At 55.9% G+C, this 10,591-nt stretch overlaps 1 protein-coding gene across 4 annotated transcripts in view; it reads left to right on the forward strand.

Annotated features, from left to right (window-relative positions):
• The window catches only part of FOXP4 (forkhead box P4), a 42,857-nt gene extending 33,031 nt beyond the window's left edge, over positions 1-9,826 (forward strand). For 2 of the 4 annotated variants that reach the window (XM_011354588.2, XM_011354590.2), the window contains 8 exons: positions 51-134; positions 248-455; positions 537-613; positions 1,343-1,444; positions 4,965-5,086; positions 6,544-6,610; positions 7,163-7,332; positions 7,811-9,826. In XM_011354588.2, the coding sequence (XP_011352890.1) occupies positions 51-134; positions 248-455; positions 537-613; positions 1,343-1,444; positions 4,965-5,086; positions 6,544-6,610; positions 7,163-7,332; positions 7,811-7,958 (978 nt within the window). In that variant the 3' untranslated portion in view covers positions 7,959-9,826. The remainder of the gene's footprint in view (positions 1-50; positions 135-247; positions 456-536; positions 614-1,342; positions 1,445-4,964; positions 5,087-6,543; positions 6,611-7,162; positions 7,333-7,810) is intronic. The other 2 variants (XM_011354591.2, XM_011354592.2) reach the window with 1 other exon arrangement.
• Positions 9,827-10,591: the final 765 nt, after the last annotated feature.

Raw genomic sequence — 10,591 nt, forward strand, 5'->3', positions numbered from 1 at the left:
CCTCCAGGCACAGCCCCTGCCCACTACCAGCCTCTTCACCCTCTCCACAGCTCGCCAAGGAGAGCGAGCGGCTGCAGGCCATGATGGCCCATCTGCACATGAGGCCCTCTGAGCCCAAGCCCTTCAGCCAGCCGGTGAGTGACTCTCTCTCTTCCTGGCAGCCCTGCCACAACCCCTCCACAATTCCCTGAACCCTCCAGACCACCACCTCCCCAGCTGGTCTCAGCATCCTCCCCATTGCTCACAGCTGAACCCGGTCCCCGGCTCCTCCTCATTCTCCAAGGTGACCGTCTCTGCAGCAGACTCATTCCCAGATGGCCTCGTGCATCCTCCCACCTCGGCTGCAGCCCCTGTCACCCCACTAAGGCCTCCAGGTCTGGGTTCTGCCTCCCTGCACAGTGGGGGCCCCGCCCGCAGGAGGAGCAGTGACAAATTCTGCTCCCCCATCTCCTCAGGTAAGGGCCAAGGGAGGGGCATATTTTTCCCCAAGCTGGGCCCTGCAAATGGCTACCTCATCTGCGCTTTGTCTCCTCCAGAACTGGCCCAGAATCATGAATTCTACAAGAATGCGGACGTCAGGCCCCCCTTCACCTACGCCTCCCTCATCCGCCAGGTGAGCATGGAAGGTAGCCGGAGGGGGTGGGGAATGGCACACAGGCTGCACGCCTGCCTCAAGCTCCCAGCCTCCAGGAGGATTCTGAGTCAGGGAACAGAACTTTCTCTCTCACATTTGTCCCTTCCCGCTCCCCACCTCCCTTCTCAGCTGCAGGTGTCTCATACAGGCTTCAGCTGGTCACCTGAAGATTTCTCTGGGAGCACATACACTTTGCTACTCATACCCACTGTCGTCATTCTCCCATTTCCATGTACACACACTACTCCCAAGAGACTATTTTCTGATACTGGTGGTCACTCTTAGCCTGCCCCTCTCTTCCTCCCCTCCCCACCCCCCACACCATCTCATAGATGGGAAAGGGGGTCTTTGCCAAAATCGTGGAAAATTCCAAACATCCCCACCCCCAGACATCTTTCTCTCGAGAATACTGCTTTCATTCTCATTTTAGGGCATCGGCCCTTGGAGCCATTTTCCCTCTAGAGGAATTCATGTGCTCCTTGCACAAGTGCATAGCCCTTGAGGTTTGTGTTCCTTTCAGCTCTGGCTGGACTGTAACCCACCTGCCCCTCCCAAGACCAATAAAGCACTGCCAGTCCTTAACCACACGCTCTTGCTTTCAGAATGAGGTATAGGCCAGGGGAGAGAGAGATCCTGGGGGAGAGAACACAGGCCTGGGACCCTTTGAGGCCCAAACTGAGGGACCCTTTGCTTCTTCCTTGTCCATAGGCCATTCTGGAAACCCCTGACAGGCAGCTGACCCTGAATGAGATCTATAACTGGTTCACCAGGATGTTCGCCTATTTCCGGAGAAACACTGCCACCTGGAAGGTGAGCCATGCCCCTCCCACCTGGCCCAGTGCCCCAGTCACCTTTAGATATCATATCCCTTTGAGACTAAGGATGCTTAGCAATTATTCCCTTCAGAGACGTGATCCTACAGAAACTGCCCTGCCAGAGCTCAGGCTGAGCCATGTGCCCCTCCACCCCCACCTCTGCAGGAGCCATAGAGTGTTCTTTAACTGCCTCTTAATGGCCCCTCCCTTCTAGACACGCGCTGCCTTCTTCCTGGGAAGAAAGCCTGCTCTCCTCTAAAGGGCCTTCCCATGGGCCCCAAAGACTCCAGCCCCATGGAGTAGGGCCCCTAAGAGTCGGTAATGCCTGAGCCTGGTGGGGAGGCCTGAGTTACATTCACAAGAGACCCTAAGGGTCCGGATACCTTGGCTAAAAGCACATGTTATGAAGCCCAGGGTGGGGGTAGGGGGTGTATGGGCCCAGACACGTGGATAGTCTGGGACCCATGGACTGTATATATACTGGGGCACAAACACAGGCGGTCACACACCGTCCTCAATTCTCCCATCCGCAGCAGGAAGATAATTGTCTCCATCCAATTAGTCATTTAAACACCTTCAGCCCATGAGAGTTTTCCTGGGAGACCAGAGACAGGCAAGGGAGGGACCTTAGAAAAATGGGACACGGAAATGTGGGCTGAGCTGCGAAGCCATTTGTTCCTCTATAGCCAAGATGGTCTGTATGTCTGTGAGCCTGTGTGTGTCTGTCTTATGAGTGAGAATATTAGGGTCTTTGCAGCAGAATGAGACAGCGCTATCTAAATTGGGAGAGGTGCGGGGAAGAAGTGAGTGTTGCGCTCTGTGGGGAAGGTTAGACACCTGAGGAGTTCCTAGCTCAGAACCTTATTTGGAATCCTGGCTCTTGAATCCCCCTGCTGGCCAGTTTAGAAACTGTAGTTAAACAGGCTACCTCGGAGGCGCCATCCCAGCAGATGTCAACAAGTGTCACTGAGGCCCCCTCCCCAGCAGTACCCAGGACTGCGTGGGATCTGCACAAGGCCCAGCCTTCCCTACTCTGGAAGTGTGCTAAGTGCAGCAGGAGAGACTGCTCCATTATCTTCTGTATCCCCATGTCCAATTCCCAAAGCTTGGGAGAGAGGCTATGAGACTGGGACAGCCGTTCTGATTGGTTCTCAGTGATGTCATTTCCTGCCAACCACAGTCCTGCCCTCTCTCTGAACCAACAGAGCCTTCCTGGGGCCACCTGGTCCCCTCCAGGCCAGTTTAGATACCAGGTTTTATAAATGATAGAGTCCTATACAGATCGTTACGATTATTACCTCATATTTAATATTCCACATTAATCCTTTGCCTTTATGGGTGCAGTGTAAAGCCTCATATCCATAAGACAGTCTCTTTGGGGGCAGAGTGCCACCCGCCCACCTACCCTCCTTTCCTGTTCTCTCTTAACTGCACCACCTCACTACAATCTTTACTGTCCTTTTCTTGCGATCAGGAGGAGCTGGTTTAGGTGACTTCCTTAAATCCCTCGATGACTCATGAAGCCACCTCCCCCACCCCATAGCCTTAAATCTCCAGGGGCCCTTGGCCTTCCATGCCACCTTCTACTGGTTGCCCAGCCTTGGTCATCTCCTTGGTTTTTCTCTTGCTCTGGGGTCTTCACCTACATCTCTCTTCACCTAGCCTAAGTCCCAACAGGAATCCTGCCAAATGACTGAGTGGGTGACCTTCCCAGTTAGCAGTGTTCTGCGGCTGCTTCTGCCACTTGAGTTCACTGCCTGTGACCTCCCCGTGGCACAGTAGACTCCATCGCAGCTTGAGGTCCACTTTGACCTTCAGGAGTTTCGCAGCTTCATTTCACGTTACTTGAGAAATGTACCCTGTCTACACCCAACTCTATTTCCCTCCCACATCCACTTTCTACCCATTTATCTCCCCTTGAGGTCTCTCCTCAACTATGTCAGCTTCCTTTCCTCCCTCCTTCTTCACCCCTCTGGCCCCCACACTGAGATGATGTCCACCTCAGACCAGGGCAGAAGGATCAGGAGCTGGCGTGGGCCAGGCCAGCTGCCATTCATCCGGGGACAGAGCTGCCATCTGCCAAGCTGATGGTCCTCGCCATCCCTCCCGTGTCCATCCCCTTCCAGGGCCTGTGTTGTGGGCCCGTCCTTTTGTTTACGCAGCCCCCGCTAGACCCCTTAAATTGCCGTTAATGTTTCAGCGTAACAAATTAGTCTCTCATCACGAATCAGGCTTCGAAATGAGGGAAAAAAGCCCCGGTGAGGCCATCCTCGGAAATTGGGGTCATTCTCATTTGCAAAGCGGAGGATCGGAGCCCCGTAATGCGGGCAAATTTATTCCAAGGCAGGAGCCCCGGCGTGATTAGGCCCTTTGTAATTATCGCTCCAAGAGATTCCACTCCAGCCGCCCGCCTCCCTCGTGGATTAGCAAGCGAGTCGGAAAAATACACAGGATTTAATTAGAGGCAAATTAAAATTGGTAATGAAATCGGGCCAGTTGCAAGTGGCAAGAGTTGGAAGGGAGAGAGGGAGAGGGGATCTCCAGGGGCACAGGCTGCCCGCCCTGCCTGCTTTCTTCCCCATTTAGAAATGTAAAGAGGAGACAAGATGGGGACAAGGAGGAGGAGGCCGGGGGAGGACAGGTAACGGACAGGGACGGCTGCGGGGGTGAGGCTGAAAGCGGAGAGTCGAGGGACAGGATGAGGGACGTGGAGGGTGGGGTATATTAGGGCCCTCTCCCAGGCTCCTGGGTGGGGGTGAACTGGGCCAAGTACCCCACCCTCACCCAAGTGTCCTACAAACCAGATGACCTCAATTCCTGAAGTTATCCTGCCAGGAGGAGGTGGGAGTGACAAGGTGACTTTTCTTCTTTTCTTTCTTCTTCCTGTCTTACAGCTACTAAAGCCACTGTCTCCTTTCTTCCAGTTTATTTCAAGTATGTATTAGGCCTCTACTGTATACCTCATGCTCCAAAAAAGCTCTCTGTTCTGAGGCCCAGCTCAAAGCCATGGCCCCCGCGCTCCTAGAGGTGGAGGACGGTTGCAGTGAGAGTGCCCAAGTCATTCGCCAAACTTTTTAAAGCTTAATGGAAATTCTGTAGGCACCTGAGATAAGATGTCCCAGGCTCACTGAGGTGCCAAGGCCTGAGTGTGACCTCATGCCAATCAGAAGCCATGAATACCAGCTGTAGGTGTCTGATTAATGACAGAAAAACAAAGTGTTACTAACTACACATATCGTCTAGTTGGTAGAGTTTTCCAGAATGTGGCAGGAAGAAGCGGAGGCAGATAATGAAATGGGCCGTCAGTGGTGAAGGTGCTGGGAGTTCCTGCCTCCAAGCAGAAAAGGGGCCTTCCGCCCCTTATGGCCAGGTTTCCTCTCACCTGGCCCCTCCTCTGCTGGTCCCGGGGCGGCAGAAATTAGGACAAGGACTTTGCTGTGTGTGCTCATCTGAGCAAAGAGGGGAGGCTGAGCAGGCTGTCTCTGAGCATCTGCCCCTTGTCACTGCTCCCCCAGAATGCCGTACGGCACAACCTCAGCCTGCATAAGTGCTTTGTGCGTGTGGAGAATGTCAAGGGTGCCGTGTGGACTGTGGACGAGCGGGAGTATCAGAAGCGGAGACCGCCAAAGATGACGGGGTATGTGGGCCCAGACCTGGGCACAGTGCACCCACCGGCATGTGGGCCAGGTCACCCCTTTGCCTCTCTGGGGCACCAAATCTTTCCCACTTTGGGGGTGAGGCAGGGAGAAAAGGGGTGGAAAAGCTCAAGGGAGACTGAAATCTGGAAGTGACAGATAACTAGAACAAGGATGTTTATGTCTTGTTCTGTCCTTCTCACTGAGAGAAGGAGCCAAGGGGAACCTGAGAGAGAAGGAGACAGAGGCCCCAAGCAGCCATGACCAGAGCTGGGACAGGGGCAAATACCAGCCATTGTGGCCGTTGGTGATGGTGCTGTCAACCTCTGAGATCCCCGGGCCCTACCTCTTCATTTTATAAGGAGAGGAGGCCCAGAGAGGGCAGGGGCCTGGCGGGAGGTCACATAGCAGATCTGTGGCAGAGCTGGGTCCCTGACCTCCCATCTTTTACGTTCTGCTTAACCACGTGGCATGTTTAGTGAAAACCGAGGAACCTGAGGGGGCATCAAAACCTCCTTTTTGAGATTCCCTTCAGCACCAGTGGCCTTCTCCCCACCACAAATACCCGCCCCACAGGCTCCCCTTTGCCAGTGCCTCTTGGCCTCAAGGCCCAGGAAGAGGGAGAGAGAAATCTAAGGCAAGTTAGATGTTTCTCAAAGATTCCTTCTCCACAGACAAGAGCCTCTCCACCCCCAGGTAGTTGTAGGGGCTGGGGCAGGGCTGGGACCTGGAAAGAGGAAGAAAGCCACCCTCTTCTGAGTGCCTCCACATGTCCGTCACAACAAGTTGGTATCTCCGTGTCTCATTTCCAACATATCATCAGAAGACTTGGGTTCAAATTACTCTCACCGGCTGTGTGACCTTAGACTAGTTCCTTAACCTCTTAGGTGCTCTGTAAACTGGGGGTAATCACTGCAGAAGACGGCCAACCTTGAGCCGTTGCTCTTCCAGACCCAACTCCCAAACACCTTCCAGTGCAGAAAAGCTTTCGGTATAGAACAAAGTGACTGAGCACATGGCTTATTAGATGTCCCAAAATTCAGGATGGCAAGAAAGTGTATATTTTACAAATACAAGACTATTGAGGCTATAGCTTGGACCTTGCTGAAATCTGGACCTTGGGAAATCTAGACGGGAGAGAAAAAGTGCTGGGGCAACACCACATGAAGACAGATATTGGGAGGGATCCCTGTTCCCACTTACCAGCTCCGAGATGCTGGACACGTTCCCAAGCCCCTGAGCCCCGGCACATCACCTATGACGGGGGCTGCTGGTACCCGCCGTGCCAGGTCAGCGTGAGAATTGAATAAGGCTCAGCAGACAGTGGCTGACCATGCCTTGTCCGCTCAGGATAATGAATGGGACAGTCCCTGGCACTGAGCAGGCCCTTTAGTCAGGGTCAAGGCATCGGTGTGGAGTAAATGAATGAACCCCAAACACTGCTTTCTCTCTCCTCCAGGAGCCCCACCCTGGTGAAGAATATGATCTCCGGCCTCAGTTACGGAGCACTTAATGCCAGCTACCAGGTGACCGGGGCCTTGCCCAGAGCCCACCAGCCGCTCCCCCTCTACCCTCCTACCCCCTTCATTTCCCTTTAACACACACTGGTCTGCAGAAAAGGCCTTCCCCCACCCTCCCTGCCAAGGTCCAATCCGTAGGAGAAAGAAAAGGGAAAGACCTTAACCTTCTGCCTTAACCCAGCTGTGGCGGAGCGACCTCTGCTTTTAAGACTAGGCGTGGGTAGAGCAGGGCAGGGCAGAAAACAGGGAGGTTGGCGTAACCAACCGAGTCCCCTTCCCTAGCTTGTCAAACTGGGTGTCCTCTGCCTCCTGGAAAGGAGACAAGGCAGGCCCAGATTCCCAGGAAAGCTGGGAGGGAGGAGGTCAGGGTCAGAGCTCTGACCTTGGGAGGGGAGCAGTGCTCTGAAAGGCTGAGTCTGGGCTGGTGGGTTGCCAAGACAGATGTGCCAGTGGTGCCGGCACACAGACACACAGACGCCCAGAAGGCTCTCGGGGTAGGGAAAGGACAGCACCTGACTGGGTGCAGCCCACTGACAGGGGTGACCCTGTGCCCTCCAGGCCGCCCTGGCCGAGAGCAGCTTCCCCCTCCTCAACAGCCCTGGCATGCTGAACCCTGGATCTGCCAGCAGCCTCCTGCCCCTCAGCCATGACGACGTGGGTGCCCCGGGGGAGCCGCTCCCCAGCAATGGCAGCAGCAGCCCCCCTCGCCTCTCCCCACCCCAGTACAGGTGAGCACACAGCATGGACACCCCGCCCAGTGCCCACAGACCTCAGGGAGGGAGATCTCACTGCACGTGAGATCTTATCACACCCACCATACCTCTTCCCAGGGCATGTGGCTCTCTTTCCTCTCTCCTCCTGCTTTTACCCCACCCCCCTCCACCCCCCCTCAGCCCAACATCCTCTTCTCTCCCTTCTCATTCCTCTCTCCTTTCGATTTCCCTCCTTCTCTTTTTCCTTCTTCCTCCACTCTCTCATCTCCCCTCTCTTCTGTCTCTTCCTCCCAAAGGCAATCTCTGTCCATCCCAACAGCCCCTTTCCTTTGAAGAGAGCCCTGGGGGAGATGGATCAGACCTCAGTGGCTCAGGGATGAGGGGGGCCTGCGGAGGCAAACTGTGAACACTCTTGCTTTGCCCCCAAATTCCGAGTTTTCATGGGGAGCAGGGAAAGGCCTCCAGGGCGCCCACATGATCCCTTCTGTTGCAGCCACCAGGTGCAGGTGAAAGAGGAGCCCGCCGAGGCAGAGGAAGACAGAAGGCCCGGCCCCGCCCTGGGTCCCCCCAACCCCAGCACCACAGGGCCTGCAGAAGACAGGGACCTGGAGGAGGAGCTGCCGGGAGAGGAACTCTCCTAAGGGCCTCTCGGGGCAGGCAGGGCAGGGGTGAGACCCCTCCTGGAACCCAGGCCCCATCCACCCCCCACTCCACAGCCCCGCCCAAACCTCAAGGCACTTCCAGGACTCAGATGGGGGGGGCCTGGGTCAACAACTCCCCATGTGACTTTACTGACAGACGCTTGGGGCAGGAACGGTTCCACCCCCAAGGGGACACAGAACCCCTGGTCCGGGACCAGCAGAGGACACGGAGGGCCCAGACCCCTCCTCAGACCTTCCTCAGACCTTCCCCTACATCTGAAAATCTCTGAAAACCGCCTCTCCCGCCACCACCAGCAGCAGCAGGGCCCTCCTCCCCCACCAGCTCTCCCCTACAGGGCCCCTCAGCGCCATGGAGACCCGCAGGCGGGGCTAAGCCTCTCAAACCCAGGGCCCCTCGCACCTGGCTCTGGCAGTGTTTTTCTGGCCAGAGCTCTCCCCCTCCACACACACACACACGCACACACGCGCACACACACACACACACACACACACTCCCCTAATTTGTGCTCCCTTCCACCTTCTTTTCCATACTGTGAAGAAATAATTCTCCCTGAACTCCTACCCCTGCCCTGGCCTGGATGGAGGAACGGAAGTTGCCAACCATCCGCGGAAGAAGCCAGCCCACTCGGCTGTGCCCACCCAAAAGCCACTGCTGGGGCGGCATGAGCCGTGTGCCCCGAGGGGTCCATGGGAGCAGGGCCACCTGGCTCTAGCCCCTCCTCCTGACCTAAGGTAGGACCCAGGCTGAACTGGGACTCCACCTCATTTACTGGACACCCTTCCGGCTGCCCAGAACTCCAGGGAGCATAGGAAGAGGCCCAGTGCCTGCCTCCTCCACAGAGGTCGGTGTCAGTCGGACTTCTGGAGGTGGAACCACTGAAGGGAGCCCAGCTACCCTTGAGGCTAGAGTTGGGGCGGAGGTGGTGCCAGGACCGCCGGAGGCATCCTTCCACTTCACAGGAGGAAAGGCCAGGCTGAAAGCAGGCTTGAAAGGAAGGAGGGATTCATTTGGTGGCTGCTGTGACCCAACAGGTCACCCCCCACCCCCAGCCTATAGGTCCCCTATTGCAGTCCTCCCGCAGTCTTCCTCAGCACCCCTTTCCTATTCCTCCAGTTAAACGGATGACCAAAGACCTTTCTTATGCCAGAAGCAAAAACCAAAACTTTTTGTTGGCTTTTTCCTTTGTCGCCTCCTACAATCCCCTGCTCCTCCTGCTCCCTAGCCCAGCCCCAGGCTGGAAGCCCTCCCTCCACTTAAGTTATTGTTTTAAACCAAAGTTTACAGTGTCTGTTGGTGGCCAAGACCCTCTCTTTCCACCCCTTCTCCACCCCACCCTGAGGACCCTGGGACTCAGTAGGGGCTGGGGCCCTGCTCACCTCCCCTTTGCTCTTGCCCAGCCTAGGAGAAGAAAAGAAGGCAGGGGGGGAAGGAGGTGGGCCACCCTCAGCTCCCACATCCCCTCGGGCAGTGGGCACGTGAGCCCTAGTCCCAACCCTGGGCTGCTTCCTGGGGGCTATCCAGACCCCTTTCTAGGACCAAGTCCCCCATCATGCTGGGAGTGTGGATTCCAGCAAAAGAGCTGGAAAAAAAGCGAGACTCCACAGACCCCCTATGGGGGATCTCAACTCGAGGCCAAGGACTGGGTGTCTTGGATGCTTTTGACACCCCAGGCCAGGCCCCTTTGCTGAGAATACTCCTTGGACTATTTCCCAAGAAACCCCCACATGCACCCCTTCACAAGGCACCCCTCCCGAGAGGCAGGGGGCCCTCCGCCCCCTCCCCTGTGTACTCCCCACCTGTGTTCCGTTTGACCAGCACAGAAATATTAAACGTCCTCTATACACCGGGGCCTGTGTGTGTCACCAGGTGGGGGAGAGGGGGAGTTAAAGCAGAAGGATTGCTCTGCTCTGGGGAGCTGGGGGCAGGAGGTGCCAGCAGGACCGTGGGGGCTCCTGCAGGGGTGCTTTCTGTGGTGCGTGAGTGGACTGAGTGTGTGGGCTTGTGGGCGAGGCACTGGTTAGCCACCAGGCCTGCAGCCGGGGCCTTTCTCTAGTAATTCTGTTCTTTCTGTCCCCCTCTTCCACTCATAATCTGGGCCTTCTCTGGTATTTTTTTTTTTTCAAGGCAAGTCTCTCCATTCTCCATTCTCCCAAGATCACAACTTGCCCCAATTACTTCCCAGGTTTGAAATACAAGTTCCTGCCCTGGTGTTCTCAGCAGGGTGTAGATTGCCTCCTGGGATGAGGAGCCCTGCTTCAGGGCACCTTTGCCTTGGCCACCACCCTGGGAGACATCTGCCCACATGCCCTGGGCCCATCACCCATGTCTTCGTGGAGGCTACCTGCATAGGGGTGTGTATGCAGACGTGTGTAGGTCGCATTGAGCTGCTCGGGGTAGGACCATTAGTGGATGCATGCATGTCCGTGTGTGCAGTGTCATTACTAGTGGGCTCAGGGTCAGAAAAGGAGTCTTTCTAACCTGTGCAAAGGGGACCCTAAACAGTTGGAGAGAAGGAAAGGAGAAAGCAGTCCAAGCGGTTAACCAAAGGTGAGTTCTGACACCTCTGTAGCATAGGGCCCCTGGGCCTCTTACCAGGCAGGGCTTGGGAAAG

This window comes from Pteropus vampyrus, unplaced genomic scaffold, assembly GCF_000151845.1.
Source record: "Pteropus vampyrus isolate Shadow unplaced genomic scaffold, Pvam_2.0 Scaffold18, whole genome shotgun sequence".
Classification (NCBI taxonomy): Eukaryota; Metazoa; Chordata; class Mammalia; order Chiroptera; family Pteropodidae; genus Pteropus; species Pteropus vampyrus.